We start from the raw sequence: 17293 nt of genomic DNA, 5'->3' as shown, positions 1-17293 counted from the left end.
GCGGTCGAAGATTGGCTGGACAGTGTATGGTTCGGAGAACCGAAGACCGAGTGCGTACACTTACCTGAATCTGCACTCAATCGTTCCAGCAAGCAATCAAGATCTCCATGACATGGTGCGAGAGCAATACATGCTAGATGAGACAGCGATTGCGACGTTCGCTGTACCGGAGCCCGTGGAGGAGAAAAGAGTCTCTCGAGCTTGAGACGACGACGAAGCGAGTGGGTGATTGCTTCGAAACGGGGTTGCTGTGGCGTGAGGACGCACGACGATTCGCTGACAGCTATCCGATGGCTGTACGCCGGATGAAGGCTCTGGACCGTAAGCTTGACAGGAATTCAGACTTGAAGAAAAACGTGTTCCAGCAGATCGAGGACTATCAAGTCAAACACTACGCGCACAAGGCGAGTGAAGCCGAACTGAAGGGTATGCCACAAAACCGCTATGTGGTATCTACCGCTGAACGTCGTAATGAATCCGAAGAAGCCGAGTAAGGTGCGCTTGGTTTGGGATGCTGCAGTATCAGTGAACGGAGTCTCTCTTAACTCAGAGCTACTCATAGCTCCGGATATGCTAGTTCCACTTTCCAGAGTAATCTGCAATTTTCGGGAACGGCCAGTAGCATTTGGTGGTGACATTAAAGAAATGTACCATCAGATCCGGATCAGACCTGAGGATAGGCAAGCGCAACGGTTTTTGTTCCGAGCGAACAGTGAGGAAGCTCCGCAGGTGTACGTTATGGACGTTGCCACCTTTGGTTCCACGTGTTCGCCCTGCTCAGCTCAATTCGTGAAGAACTTGAATGCAGCAGATTTCTCGGAAAAGAACCCTGAAGCAGTAGAAGCCATCGTGAAGCGTCACTACGTAGATGACTACTACGACAGCGTGGATACTATCGAAGAAGCGATCCAGCGAGCCAGCGAGGTGAGGTATATCCATTCGTGTGAAGGATTTCGCATCAGAAACTGGGTGTCGAACTCTGCTAGACTTCTCGAACAAATAGGAGAAAGGAGTGTCGATTCCGCAGTACATTTCAACTGAGACAAGAACACCGAATACGAGCGTGTGCTAGGCGTCGTTTGGGACTCGGTTGAAGACGAGTTCCGTTTTGCGACCGATTGGAAGAGAGAGAGTTACACAAGGTTTTCCTAGAGGAAAAATGCCCGACGAAAAGAATCATTCTGAGCATCGTGACGGCGCAATTCGATTCAGCAGAATTTCTTGCTCCAGTTACAATTCTCGGAAAAATGCTGGTTCATGATCTGTGGCGGACAGGCTGCGACTGGGATGATGCGATCGATGAGCTGTCGTTCAGGAAGTGGTTGCGGTGGACCAACATTCTCGCAGACATGCCGGTGTTTAAGCTACCTCGAAGCTACTTCGGAACTGCGAGATCAAATGAGATCGAAGAAGTCCAGCTTCACATCTTTGCTGATGCCAGCGAGACGGCGTACGGATGCGTGGCATACTTCCGTGCAATCGTACGGGGTAAGGTGGTGTGTTCGCTAGTGATGAGTCGAGCGAAGGTAGCACCGTTGAAGCAGTTGTCGATTCCGTGGCTAGAACTCCTGGCAGCGGTTTTTGCGGCAAGGCTGGCATGAACGATCGAGGAGAATCACAACTTCACGATCAGTAGAGTGGTGTTCTGGATTGACGCAGAAGTGGTGCTGTCCTGGATTCGGTCGGATCAGCGCCGCTACAAGCAATTTGTTGGTTTTCGCATTGGCGAAATTCTTAGTTCGACTAAACTGACAGATTGGCGATGGGTTCCGACGAGATTGAACGTGGCGGATCTGGTAACCAAATGGGGTAAAGGTCTGGAGATACACACCAACAGTCCGTGGGTACGTGGGCAACAATTTTTGTACGACAGTGTGGAAAAGTGGCCGAAGAGAGAATTACCTCCCGCTAACACTACGGAGGAACTTCGGGTTCACTTGATGCTGCACGACGAGCAAGTTGCACGGGCTATCGTGGACGCCAATCGCTTTTCTAAGTAGACAGTGCTGGGGAGGACGATGGCGTGTGTAATCCGGTTCGTGTCTAACTGTAGACGAAAGAGCAAAAGGCTGCCGATTTAGACGCTAAAAGCAACGAGCAGACAGAGCAGAGTACTACAACCGACGGCAGCTACGTCAGTACGTGTGGCGCTACAGCAAAGTGAGTACGAGAAAGCGGAACTATGGCTGATGAAGATGGAGCAGGCGGAGTGTTTCATCAATGAGTTGAAGGTACTGCTCAGGAATAAGGATCGGCCGGTGAGCAAATGGCTGGCGATCGAGAAGTCCAGTGCACTCTACAAACTTACTCCGCTGATTGACGAAAGCGGGCTGATTCGAATGGAGGGGAGAACAGAGAAAGCAGAGTTGCTGTCATTCGATCTACGTTTTCCAACGATCCTGCCACAACAGCATAAAATCATGCAGCTGACTGTTCAGCATTACCACGAGAAAAGCGGTCACCGATATCGACAGGCGATGAAGAACGAGCTGAAGCAGCTGTTCTACATTCCGCAGCTTAACACATTAGTCCGGAGGGCGTCGTCGGCTTACGTACGGTATAAGGTCCATCGAAGTCGGCTTTGAGTTCCACTAATGGCTCCGCTACCAGTGCAGCGGCTAACACCGAATCTTCGTCCTTTTAATTACACAGGTGTGGATTATTTGAGCCCATTTTCTGTTACTGTAGGACGCCGAACGGAGAAGAGATGGTTCGCATTGTTCACCTGCTTGGCAACCCGCGCGATGCACCTGGAGGTGGCTCACGGATGGACTACGCAGTCGTGCTTGATGGCGATTCACCGGTTCATTGGTCGGCAAGGTTGGCCGATGGAATTTCTGTCCGACAATGGGACGAACTTCCTAGGAGCCAGTAAGGAACTGGAAGGAGTTGTCCGAGAAATAGGAGAAGATTGTGCGGATCAGCTGACTAGCGCGAGAACGAAGTGTACCTTCAACCCCCCTTTGGTTCCTCACATAAGAGGAGTATGGGAGCGTCTCGTTCGGTCGGTTAAGGAGGCATTCGTGGCGCTTGATGATGGGAGACGGTTGACGGACGACATTTTGCAGACAGTAGTGGTGGAAGCGGAAGACATGATAAATTCTCGCCCGCTAACGTACGTGTCTCAAGAGTGTGATGAAGCGGAGGCACTCACTCCAAACCACTTTTTGCGGGGACTCTCCCCAAATCAGCCTAGCGTGAATCTTCCCCCACCTCATCCAGCTGCAACACTTCGAGACGCGTTCCAGCAATCGCAGCAGTTGGCCAGCATTTTGTGGGAACGTTGGGTCAAGGAGTACGTTCCTTCGCTGAACCAGAGGACAAAGTGGTTTAGTGAGTCGAGACCATTAAGAATAGGAGACTTAGTTTATGTGGTAGAAGGTAGCAACCGGAAGTGCTGAATCCGCGGGGTGATAGAGGAGGTCATCGTGTCCGGTGATGGACGAATTCGGCAGGCCTGGGTACGCACCAACAGTGGACGATATAGGCGAGCAACAGAAAAATTAGCCGTGATGGAGTTTGGTAACTCTGAACCGGATGCGAGCTCCGGGACAGGGTTACGGGACGGGGAATGTTCTGGCGTCACTGGCAGTTGCACCATTGCACCCGTGTCCAATTGACAGATGCAACAAATTTGCTGTCATGCTGACAGACGACGAAGTGCATCACGAATGTAGAGCGAGGGAACTGTCAGAGGCAACATAAGTAAACAAACAACATAAGAAGGAAAGTAGGATAGAAAAACACCATTTTGAAAGTGATAGTAGTGAAATAGTAAAATACGTTGGAGTAAGAAATTAGAAGTTGTGAGCAAGGAAATTATTCGGATAGTGGATAGATTGCAAATTAAGCTGTACTTAAGAAACTAAGATTCAGAATGCGTAAGTTTGTGAAACAATATAAAGCAGTGAATTAAAGCAACAAATCTATGACTAGATACGCAAAGGCAAACGCTGGACAAGTACGAACGGTACATTTGAGATTATCAATTCCGAGATAAAACGAAGTAAGTGAACGTACAAATTAATTACAAAAACCGATAAAATGAAAAATGTGAATGCTAAATTGTAAATAAATTGCGATAGACAGCGATAGAGGAAGGAAAAGAGGAAGCTGTAAAGTAAGGAGAACAAACAATTGTGAGTAACACAAATAATCGATTATTTACGGTAAATTAAAATAAAGTAATTTAGTTTGATCTGCACAGTAAAAAAAGGCGGATTTTCAAAAATCTTGTTTTCGCCTGCCGTCCGAACAGCTACTTTTACTGTATTGCGCTAGCTCTACCAATTATAACGGTTGGACGGTAACAATTGCCACTGCTCTGCTGGTCGAATAACGGTTAACGCGCATACACAAAAGAAGAAAAAATTCCAAAACCTCGAAGAGGTGAAGAACGTTCAAGATAACCATGAACGCGGATTAGCGCTATTCTTTATAACCTTACGCTGTACTGACAGGGGATATCGATTTATCGCTCCGAGAGTCACCGAGCAAGTGGTAATATGGATTTGGAACCTTATTTTCACATGACTACTATTCAGCGTGCTGAGTGTTATTCGTGTGATCTTTATGAATCCGACTACGGCATTTCATGTCATCTGATATGTAAGTGCCTTGCAGACACACAGGCGAACCTGTGTAGCTAAGCTCAGCTGAAAGTCAAGGATATGTTATTGTTTCTAACCCAAAGTAGTAAAGAGCTTTAGTCTTTATCAATATGTTTCACGATTCATTCGATAGTGAAGAATCCAGACGGTTCATTGTTTTGTATTGTGATTATATTGTGTTGTAATTTTTCATTTTCGTTCCTTTAACTCCCTTTTCCATCCCAACAGGAAAATGATAAAATGATAAAATGACATGGAAGGGCACAAATCTCCGATTAAAATGGGGAAAATGCCAAACGAGCCACTACAACCTGTTTCCTGGTTCCAATACAACAAAAGATATGTATAAACGGTCGGAAACTTACTTTTGTTTTCTGAAATGGGTCCCTATATGGAAAGGTTAGTCGATAGTCCCGCCCGAATAGTTATTTGAATTCGGAAGTATCAATGGTCAAAAAACTGTAAACTAGTATTTGGCAACCTTTAGTTTCGTATCGACGTACCAAAAATTCATAATTATGTTTCGTTTTGATTAAAAAAGGATTTTAACATCATTCGTCTCTTTTTTCGTGCTGGAAAAGTTTCTTTAGACAGATCTTGAACCCTACATGGGAGTTGGGAATCGCACCCAGGTGAGCTGAGTACAAGGCAATCGATTTTCCCGCTAGGCAGTGAAGTTATGCCCGCCCCCAATTTATTATTATTTCTCTATAGCACTACAAATTTCCAAGCAAAACAGCGAATGGAAAAGAAGCGGACCACCCCATCGCCGTTTATTTGCAGTTCCGTCCAGTCCGTCAGTCAGTCAGGGGCGATGTGGTGCGTTTCCATAGGCGAACTTTATGTATACATGTACCAGTACCTCGTCCTCTCCGCTGCAGCCGGACATCAGGACTTCAAGCAAGCAAAAAAAATTAAATCCATACCAACCACCGCTGATGAGCATCGGACGACATCCCCGACGTAGAAACAGAAGTGTTGTTCGATCAAATAAATCATTTTATGCCATGTTTACTCGCGTTTATTGGAATTGCAGCGAGGTTTAATCTTAATCGTTGTCCGGTTCGCTTCTTCGTTCAGATGACCTTCGGTCGTTGCTGCATGCGGCCGGTCGTACGGCCCGGGGAGGGGTATCTTAATCACTTAAATGACTGATTGTGCATCATTCCGATGAGTGATGAGCTGAGGAGACTTCCTGGGCGGGAAATCTCTGGGGACCATGTTTGGGAATTATCTTGATATTTGAGGTGTATGTTTCGTTTGAATAAACTGTCACATCGGCGAAATCCGCATGCAGTCAACCCTAATTTCAGAACTCACATAAAAAATACGAATTCTCATATTATGCGAAAAGGATATTAAGTAGGATCGTAAAAAGGAGAAATAAAAATACCATAAAACTGAAATTAAAGTGTATGGAAAACCATACCGTGGTTCGTTTTCGTCGCGTTTTCTCTTTCAAACGGCCCTCGCTAGAATCCGATCATTACTTCTGACGAAATTAAAGAAAGCCTGGTCCAGACCGTGTTGTTCTCCGGGCAGGATATGCAGTCCAATTTTCGGCGGCTTTTCGTTTCTGTTCCAGCCGAATTGATCCGTTGGGAATCACTGGGGGGACCCAAGGGGGAAATCCCAGCGAAAGCCAGTGAAGTCAGTGCCGGCTAAGCGCGTGGTGTGGTGAGTGTGAGGGCGTCTGTTTGGAAGAGGATTGAACTAATAAAGAAGCCATTTCAACGAGGTTAAGCGTTTCGTGAGGTGACCAAAACACTCCAGTGCGGTAGAGTGTTGTTTTTTTTTGTTTGGTTTGCGGGATCCGCACACAGACACAGACAGTTTGTGAGGTAAACCCGAGAAATGTACGGGTAATAAAACTTGGTGTTATAAATTATAACCATAAAAATACAGAAAGGAACATGTTTCGAATAAGTTTCACGCATCGGTGACACTCCGAACTTAGTTTCGGATCGCCATCGGTTGTTCGTTTCGGCTGGGTGAGCTCGTAGAAATGGATTTTTCAAAGCCATTTTGTGTGCATTGTAATGATCGTGATGGACGTTTAGTGCGAAAATCAAACCGTAAATACTAACTCAATAAATCATGAAAATACGGTAACTGTCCATTTGTTTTTCTTGTCTAGTTTTTAGTGTCTTTTTACCATCGGATATAATCGGTTTGTGGAGCTATATAGCTGTGCCTTCAATCGCACAAATATCGCTTAAAATATACATTGCAAACAAACCATCAAAAGGGCTATCATGTCATTCAAGAATTTGAAAAATTTCGTGTGGAATGTCCAGCTTTCTGGTAATCTTGCTCATTAGAGAAAGTTTTACAATCACCCCAAAAGCTAAATTTTTATCCATTATATGGAAGGATACAGGTTGCAATCGATTCTGTTTGGCGAGCTCGGCAAATATGAATGAATTGTTTTTGTTTTCTCGAAGACAGCTGAACCCTGAACCGTAAATGGGCTTAGAAGACGGATTGATGAGCGCAGTTACTAGAACAATTCCTATATTCACTACTCCCGGCATAGTATTAGCATAATCTAAAACCTATACTTTTTATAATATTTGGAACCGATCATTTTAGCGGTTTCGGGACATCCGTAGAAGATAGCAAAATTAATTTTAAACCAAATCCTGTGCGAAAATCACAAATATTTCACTGGGTGGATAGAAATAGGGTTTTTTATTCTGATATTCAGCCCCATCAACCAATCGATCGAAGGAGCCACTTTCGCAAAACGTCTCAGATGATTGCAGAAGCAGCAAACCTCCCGGGGGCATCACCGCTGCTGCTGTACTGATCGGCCCATACCAGGCCGTTCAAGTGTCCTTCCCTGCTTGTGCTGTGCTGCAGTCAGTTTTTCGTTATCGTGAAGCGGGACCAAACCAAAAATCCCACACGACTTGCAAATCAGTCAGTCGCTTGTTAGAGTTTCCTTGGTGCCGATCAAATCTTCAAGATCCGTTCTTCGTCTCCGTACCGTGGTTGGTTGATTTTTGCGGGCTATAGGAGAGAGAACCGCACACATATCGGTCTCTCTCTCTCCCTGTCTCTCTATTCAGTTGATCGCTTCGGTGCACATTGGATCCCCCCGAGTCCGAAAACGAGACCGTGATCGAAACAATTATGAAAATTTAAATGCCAACTTGAATCATAAATAACTCGCGCTAACGCAAAGCTTCATGCTGTTTCCGATCATTTTAATAATCGAATATGAGACACCTTCGCGTCGCACCGTGTTTTCGATTCGATCGTTGCGTTGCGTTGTGACTGGGACTGCGACTGATGGTGCATCCATACCAGCGGAGAGTCGCGAAGGAGACATTCTGCACAGTGTACCTACACACGGTTTCGCAGTTTACACGTGTTTCATTCGGGAAGCTCAAGCAAGTATTTTTAGGTTAGGAAAATTTTGATCATGGATTCAGGTGGATCACAAATTTACATTTACATCCAAATTGTGTGGCAAAATGGTGTGCGGAAAAGTTGATCACTTTGTGAAGAAGTAGTTACGGATTCACAAGATCAAAAATTGGATTTTTTTATTCATTTCGTTTATTTGATAGGCACAAATGCGTTAGCTTGGCGGTGCCAAATTCTTTTGTTTTTACATTTTGGATATCTTAAAACTAGGAGGTAACAATGTTGAAATATTTTTTTTATAAAAGAGAAAAATTTACAGCTATTTTAAGACGAGAAATAAGATTCTATATACAAGAGAGGGGCAAAAGATTTTTTTATGAAAAATTTTAAAACAAGGAATTCAGTTTGATATACAAGAGGGGGAGTAGTTTTTTTTCGAAATATTTTACAGTTATCTTAAAACTAACAATATAGTTTAGTACACAAAAGGGGGATATATAATATTTATAAGAAATTTCACAGATGCCTTAAAACTACGGATACAATTCTCTCTACAAGATGGAGGACAATAGTTTTAACAAAGAGTAAAAATTACAACTACCTTAAAACTAGGAATACAGAATATAAATTTGATTTTTTTATCGGAGACTTATGCTTGGTCAAGATATTCAGAGGGGGCTGTAGAAGCAGTTGTATCAAGGACAGGGGAGAGAAGGCGTAGATGGTGACCGAGAGAGAAGAGCAAAATTTGCAACTTTCGGGCAAACGGGAGATCAGCGAAACAAATTTGCGCCTCAGTCTAGTAGGTCGGATTGGCGGATGGTATACTTCGGACCCGCGGGAAATCCTTCAAGAGTCATCGGACCTCGAGTCGCTCTCGCTTCAGTTTCCGTAGTGGTAAGGATGACGGCGGTTACATAGTGGCACTCTGGAGCTGATCGGTTCCACAAGGCAGGAGGAAACTTCTAAAAACGAGAAATAAAAGAGAGGGGCTAAATTGGGATAATTATCGTTTGTATGAAAGCACAAATAAGGGATATATAGGAGAAATCACGATTTGCCAGCATATCTCGGACTGGGATATTGGGTGGTCTACCTCGGGCCCGAAGGGAATCCTTTAACTGAGACCTGGCGTCCAAACACTCAGCGCATACCCAGACAACGTGCTCGATGTCGTGATAGCCCTCGTCACTTGCGCACAGACTACTCTCTGCAAGCCCAATACGCCGCAAATGCGCATCCAATGTGTAGTAGTTGGACATAAGTCGGGACATTACACGAATAAAATCCCGACCCATATCCATCCCCCTGAACCAAGGCTTCGTTGATACCTTTGGGATAATGGAATGTAGCCATCGTCCAAGTTCACCATTGTTCCACGAGGTTTGCCAACTGTTGAGTGTCCTCTGACGACAAATACTAAAAAATTCGTTGAAGCAGATTGGTCTTTCGTATATGTCACCATTTAATGCGCCCAGCTTTGCTAATGAGTCGGCCTTTTCATTGCGCGGGATAGAGCAATGAGAGGGGACCCAAACAAAGGTAATCTGATAAAAATTTTCAGATAACGTACACAAGGACTCCCGTATCTTCCCCAGGAAATATGGGAATTGCTTTTTGGGCTTCATCGCACGAAGAGCCTCGATAGAGCTAAGGCTTTTCGTAAATGATGAAGTAGTAATCTGTGGGCATATGTCGATGGTTCCAAGGGTGCACTGAATTGCAGCTAACTCTGCGACGTAAACTGAAGCGGGATCATTGAGCTTGAATGAAGCGGTGATAGTATTGTTGAAGATACCGAAGCCAGTGGACCCATCGAGATTTGATCCGTCAGTGTAGAACATTTTGTCACAGTCGACTTCTCGGAATTTATTATAAAATTTATTGGGGATCACTTGCGGGCGTATATGGACCGGGATTCCATGAATCTCTTCCTTCATGGATGTGTCGAAGACAACAGTAGAATCAGAAGTATCTAGGAGACGGACGCGGTTGGGATTATACGAAGAAGGATTGATGCTTTGTGCCATGTAGTCGAAGTAGAAGGTCATAAATCGGGTTTGAGAATTAAGCTCGACTAGCCTCTCGAAGTTTTCAATCACTAACGGGTTCAAGATGTCGCATCGGATGAGTAATCGATATGAGAGTTCCCAAAATCGATTTTTAAGCGGTAGAACGCCCGCCAGCACTTCGAGACTTATCGTATAGGTCGAGTGCATACAACCCAAGGCAATGCGCAAGCAACGATACTGGATTCTCTCCAATTTGATGAAGTGTATGTTCGCAGCGGAGCGGAAACAGAAACACCCGTACTCCATCACGGACAATATCGTTGTTTGGTATAACCTGATCAGGTCTCCTGGGTGGGCACCCCACCATGTTCCAGTTATTGTCCGGAGAAATCCCCAGGTACCTTTAGAGTCGAACCAGACCCCGAGATATTTAAATGTGAAAACCTGGTTGATCGTTGCACCCATTAATTGAAGCTGAAGTTGCGCCGGCTCATGCTTCCTAGAAAAAAACAACCAACTCAGATTTCTCCGTGGAGAACTCGATACCCAGCTGGAGAGCTCAAGCAGACAAATTGTCCAAGGTATTTTGTAATGGTCCTTGCAAGTCGGCAGCTTTGGGCCCTGTAACAGTAACCACCCCGTCGTCTGCAACTTGCATTAGCGTGCATGAATTGGCAAGACAATCGTTAATGTCATTCACGTAAAAATTGTAGAGTAGGGGACTTAGACATGAGCCCTGGGGAGACCCATGTAGCCAAATCGCAATGTTGTTAAATCGCCATGCGAAAAGTGCATGTGCTTTTCAGACAACAGGTTTAGCAAAAAGTTTTTTAAAATTGGTGAAAGACCATGCTGGTGCAGTTTCTCTGACAGAATATTGATAGAAACTGAATCAAAAGCCCCCTTAATATCCAAAAAGACTGATGCCATCTGCCCTTGCTAGCTTAGGCCATTTGGATTTCTGTAGAAAGCAACGCAAGGCAATCGTTCGTCCCTTTGCCTTTGCGGAAGCCAAATTGTGTATCTGACAGTAAACCATTTGCTTCAACCCAATTATCGAGGCGAGACAAGATCATTTTCTCGAACAACTTCCGAATACAGGACAGCATTGCAATCGGTCGATACGATTTGTGGTCGGAGGCTGGTTTTCCTGGTTTTTGGATGAGGATGACCTTCACTTGCCTCCAGTCATGAGGAACAATGTTATCCTCAAGAAACTTGTTAAATAAGTTCAACAAGCGCCTTTTTGCAGTGTCAAGCAGATTCTTCAACAAGTTGAATTTGTTTCTATCTAACCCTGGGGCTTTATTGTTACATGACAAGAGAGCAAGTGAGAACTCCACCATCGAAACCGGTGTTTCGTTCGCGTTATCGTAAGGGGACGCGGCGCGGTAGATCTTCTGTGTCGGGGCGGAATCCGGACAAACCTTCTTGGCAAAATTGAATATCCAACGGTTTGAATATTCCACGCTCTCGTTAGTACTGTTTCGGTTTCGTAAGCGGCGGGCCATACTCCAAAGAGTGCTCATCGATGTTTCTCTCGTTAGTCCGTCGACGAACCGGCGCCAGTAGCTACGTTTTTTTGGCTTTCATCAAACTCTTCATGCGCGTTTCCGCCATCGCGTACTGTCGGTAGCTAGCTGGCAGCCCGTCGTCCCGGAAGGTCTTATACGCAGCGGCCTTCTCCGCGTACACGTCTGGACACTCTTTGTCCCACCATGGATTGGGAGGACGCCCGCGTGAGTTCTGGTACGCGTTTAGTCTGAGCTTGAATCGCGGTATCGAGAATCAAGCCAGCCAGGAAGCCGTACTCTTCCTCCGGAAGAAGTTCTTCGGTGCACTCGATTTTGTCGGATATCGCGGACGCGTAGCTCTTCCAATCAATATTTCGTGTGAGGTCATACGAAACATTGATTGTATTCGGTGGCCCTGAACCGTTAGCAATATTAATTACGATTGGCAGATGGTCGCTTCCGTGGGGATCAGAGTCCACCTTCCACATGCAATCTAACGCTGAAGGGGCAGGAATCCGTGTCATTTCACCTGTATTCAAAATGGTCATATTGAAGTTGTCGCAAAGCTCAAGGAGTAGGGTAGATCGATTATCGTCATGAAGGCAACCCCATACCGTACCGTGGGAGTTGAAGTCACCTAAAATTAGCCTCGGTGCGGGGAGGAGTTCCGCAATATTGGAAAGCCGTCGGTGGCTAACTGAGGCTGTAGGATGGATGTAGGTGGAAGCAATGCAAAGGTCTTTGCATTTAATTCTGGTTTGGCAAGCGACAACTTCAATACCGTAAAACTTTCGAAGTAATCATTACATATTTTTAGACGCAACACATTTTATTCAAGTTTAATATTTTTAAACCATGTATTGATATATGGAGAACAAAATGGGGTGGTTTTACCTACAATTGTCCGCTTACAGTCTTTTTTTTTCAAAAATGATTTCAAGTTGAAGTCCGTTTTCGTGCTCCTGGCTGACTTTGATAACCTGCATGTTCACCCACATTAAGTTATTGATGTCAATGTTTTTCATTCAAATGTTTGTTTAAACTAATTCTGGAAAGATACTCATTGTTAAATAGATGTTAATTGGTATTATAAAACGTATTTCAATGTACTGTAAAAGTCGAGTAACCAAAATTCGTATACATAATTTGTGTTCAACTAAAATAAAAGATTCTGAAAACCTTTAAAACTGCTAAAATTGTTTTGTTTCAGTGTTTTATCAATGTAAAAAAAGTTTCATCCATTTTAACACGTTGGAATATTGAACAATAAAACAATGTTGCGAATTTTAGCTTAAAATAATTTGAATTAATTGTTAACTAGTTTAACAAAAAATGAATTAAAAATAAACAAACTCTTAAAACTAAATTTAGCATATCCCAATCTAAAGGAAAATAAAAACTCGCTTGTAATTTATTACTCTTGCTCGAATCTGAGATTTATTTGTTTTATAAAAAATAGACACTTTACGAAGCTTCGTAAAAATCAGGTAAAGTTAAATTACGGTTTTTGTAGTTTTTGTACACAAAAACCGAACAATATACTCAAAAAGTATAACAAATCAGTATTTTATAAGTTTAGAGTAAAAATCATTTCAAATTAAAATGATTCGGTAGACTATTCTGGTTTAATAAGCGATCTACGAAAAAAGTTTCGAGTGATCAAAGTCACCCTGATGATCAAAGTCATCCCGGTTTACGGTACCTGGTGTCGAGGAGAGGTCGATTCGGTTGAAGAAGCAGCTCTTGATGCAGAAGAACTGCGAATAATGTTAAAATCATGGAAGTGTAGGTCTATTTCAGAAGTAAGCCATGTCTCGCATAGGGCAAAAGCATCGCATTTCAAGTTATTTAGTAAGATTTCAAAGGAATCGATTTTCGGAATGATGCTTCTGCAATTCCTCTGTAGAACAGTGACCTCGTTCGTTGAATTAGCCATCGAAGAATACAATCGCTGAAAGGAGGAGCCATTTCGCAGTGAACTGCATCAAGAATATTTTTACTGCGGGGAGGAAGCTTATCGTAGATGCTTTTAAGGGGGTCAGAAATATTTAAAGCTGTAAGAATACGGTCCACAATGTCAAAGAAAGCCAGCGCTGTTTTCTTTCTCTGGCTGAGATATGGGAACACTTGGGGTTTTTGATGTTCCTGGAAGTGATGGGCACTCCTTTTCTGAGCTCAGGTTACTGAGACCGGTAGCGACTTGCTTCGGTTTTGCACCAGTACTTCCTTGAGTAATTATTTTAGGGGGGCCATGAAGCGACACCTTCTGGCCTGTACGACGAAGCTTGGGAGAGGAAATTTTCCTTCTTTTTCTTTTGCTTCTAGGCACAGCAGAAGATGTTCCCTCCTGGAGTTCTTTACATTCGCCTTTGTCAGTAGACAAGTTGGTATAGATGTTCGTAGAGACTGGTGGCGTAGCTATCTTAAGCATTTCTGTAAAGGATCGCTTAGAGCGTCCCTGAAGGGAACGCTTAAGATTCTCCTCGCGCTGTTTGTACGCGGGACATGAAGGAAGATCATGTGGGTTTCCCCCCACAGTAGAGACACTTTTCGACATCTTTTCCACAGGAATCATCCGCATGATTCCCACCGCATTTCCCACAACGGATTTTATTGCTACAATAGGAGGCAATTAGTGAAGTTCATGACCCGCGGAACAGGTAAACGAACCTTGTCAGAGAGGAGGTAGTTGGGTAGAGCAGAACCAGCGAAGGTCACCCGATAAGAGTCTGAGTTGACGTATATTTTCTTGCAATTTTCTTGTCAGCTGCGACTGATGCTGAATGCAAACGTTTGCATTCCAGTATCTGCACTGGCTTAAGTATGGGGGTCTTTGAAACAGCCAGTCCCATATTTTAGCAGGTCCTCGCGATTCAGACTCGAATCGGAAACGACCCCACTGACTTCAACCCTGCTAGCTGGAATATACACCCTGTACTCCTTCGTAAAGGACCCGTAGCCAGCAATATCGTTTGCCTGAGTCAAACTGTTAACAACCACTGGAAGCTTATCAGGGCGAATTTTCGATATCTCTGTCACGGCCGAATACCGATCCGTCAGAACTCGAGAAATCTGCAACAGATTCAAACACTTTTTATCTTTGGTCCGAAAGAAGATCACGAATGGCCCGGTGACCGAGCTTGGACATACTTTGAGCCGGGGAGCCGATTTTGTTTCGACGTCCATCTCACCTTGAGATGAACCGCCTTCAGGGGAAGTCATTTTTGCACAGGCCTATTTCCCAGTGCACGTTAGTAACACAACCAAGAAGTGGAAACGTAAACTAATACTTAGCTTGTGTAGGTAACGGTATCCAGACGGCTTACTAGAAGAACACTGCATCACTTGTCACTGACCGGCTAACGGTACTCAGAAACAGAAACACAAAAGAAGGGAAAAAATACTGAAACCTCGACTAGGCGTAGGGTGTGCGAGATAACCTTGAACGCGAATTAGCACTATTTGTCGCTATAGAGTGTACGCCGTACACTGTACGGACCGACAACAAAAGACTCGACTGAGTGCTCGATAACGATCATTATGCTAGTTGTTGTTTTGGGAGCGGTTGTCGTGGTCGTTCATTAGTGGTTAATTCGGTTATTTATTTGGGTTTATCTGTAATTGTCGGTGGCTTCTTGGAGTTGGTTGTAGCAGATGTGTTTTGACTAGTTGCTTCGGCGCATGTAGTGGGCTGTCTGGTTATAGAATTGGCATGTTGGAGTTCGCCCGGGATATGTGATCAGCGTTGTTTGCCTATAGATTACGCCATCCTTCGGTGATTTGCATTGGATAGTCATGTAAGAATGTATTGGTTTAGTCACTCGCATCCTCAAAATACGAACGCCGTTGGGAATACCGGTGAAAAAATTTCTCCAAGTATCATTCGTAATAGATTCCACTTCTCCGTATTGCGACATGATTTGTTTGATGTAATCTTTCTTAGTGCGCTACGATTTTTCTCAATTTCGCATAACATATTCTGAATTTGTAACAAAAAACCGAAAGGAATAAGATGCCTCTGAATATTGTAGGGTATTCGAGAGTTATTGATAATTTTTTTGAATTTGGTAGCATTTCTGCGAGGGCGATGCCATTAACAATTCTACTCCGAACAGGATTACATATTGTTTTTCTATTCCCTTATTTTTTTAATCGCAAAACGGATAATTAAATATATTTGCAAAGGCGATTAAATTTTAAATATATTTTATGGCAACATTTGAGCTTAAAGATATATAAAGCATAGTTCCCTGTCATACCTTATTCCTTGAACCACGCCAATATGCTGAATACTTCCTTTAATTGCTCGCACAAGTTTCACAAAAGAAGTATAGAGGAAAAAAGGCTCGTTTAGCTGCGTTTGTCCAGATCTGTAAGTCATATGAGTTTCCGTCAAATTCGCTAGGCGTACTTGATCAGAATCTGACCCATTCCATTCAAAACTTAGTATCTCCTGGAATGTAATAAATTCAACACCCAAATTTTATGTGGATAATATTTAAAAATCAATTAGCAGAAATCATGTTATCATTGCTCTAGATAGTATACCTTAAAAGTTACTAAAATCATTTTTGGTCTTCAGAAAAATTTCTTTGAATTTTACCGGTTACTTCGAAGTTAGTAATATTTCTTTGATACTTGTGAGACATACCGTACATAAAGCATGCAAAAGTTTTTGGTCAAACTTTCCTAATTTTGTGAAGTTAGCTGTGAGTTTTGAAATTTACTTGAGGTTCGTTGTAATTTATTTGTTTGAAGTAAAATTGTAAAACTTGAAGACAGCCCTTGATGTTTAATTTTTTTTTCTCCATAAATCCTTTAAATACTCTTGAAATTTCGTAAACTTTCCAGAAGTTCTAATGATTTCTATCAAGATCGTAGAATTTTTTAAAGTTCGCAGAATTACCCCGAGTTTGGTAAAAGATAAGTTAATATCGTGAACACTCTGTTGTTTATGTAAAATGTTTGAGTGCATGAAAATTCTCTCAAGTTTGAAGTAATTTCCCAAATTTCATACAATCGGCGAATCGTCATCCTTAAAGCTCATTAAGATTCTCTGATGTTTGACAAAAAAAAACTATAAATGATAGGAATATCGTACAAATTGTCTGAAGTTCTAAGGATTTCCTTGTAAGTTAGCAAGCTTCCAAAAATTCATAAGACTTTCAAGATACTTTCAGGACGTCCCCAAAGCTCGTAGGATTCTTTTCATACTAGGTAGAATTTCATGATGCATTCCTGGTTTACTTAAACTTTGGAATACTTTGCTGGATTTTGCAGAACTACTCTGAGTAGCACAGAACCCTTGACATAACCTTTCTAAAGTATGCAGAAGTAACATGGAACCCGTGAAGCTTCTATAATTTTTTTTATATTGTAACGGCATATAATTAGCAAAGGACTGGAAGGTGAAGTAACTTTCAAATATTAAGAGCCATAGTACTCAAGGAAGAGCAAGGATTTGATGTAAGAAAGTTTAGAAAAGCGTGGAATAGGGCCAATGAACAAGCTTAGAGTTTCGCGGCTAATTAACTCTTTGTCTTCTGCAACGCAGGAGTCAGGATCTTTTGGCATTAAATGCGAATCACCTGAGTCTGCGGCATGTCCGGACAAGCGTAAAGTCAATTTAATAACTTATGCTGTCGGAACCGAAAAAAAGTTAAGTCACGGAAAACTTCCACCCGAAGCATTTTGCGACGATGAAACTCATTGAATGAGTTAGTTTTTGCCCTCACTAATTGCGTGCCGGGGTGTTTTATTTCATCGACTTTTGTGTCTGCCTCAA

The 17293-nt window shown here is 43.1% G+C and overlaps 1 protein-coding gene across 1 annotated transcript; it reads left to right on the top strand.

Annotated features, from left to right (window-relative positions):
- Positions 1-1247: 1247 nt before the first annotated feature.
- On the top strand, positions 1248-2000 carry LOC131679563 (uncharacterized). Its single transcript, XM_058960303.1, has 2 exons — positions 1248-1591; positions 1637-2000. Exons 1-2 carry the CDS (start codon positions 1248-1250, stop codon positions 1998-2000), a joined length of 708 nt encoding a protein of 235 aa, XP_058816286.1.
- Positions 2001-17293: the final 15293 nt, after the last annotated feature.

Source organism: Topomyia yanbarensis, chromosome 2 (assembly GCF_030247195.1).
Source record: "Topomyia yanbarensis strain Yona2022 chromosome 2, ASM3024719v1, whole genome shotgun sequence".
Taxonomy (NCBI): domain Eukaryota; kingdom Metazoa; phylum Arthropoda; class Insecta; order Diptera; family Culicidae; genus Topomyia; species Topomyia yanbarensis.
Note: the sequence above shows the minus strand (reverse complement) of the source record. Positions and strands in the feature narration are given on the sequence as shown.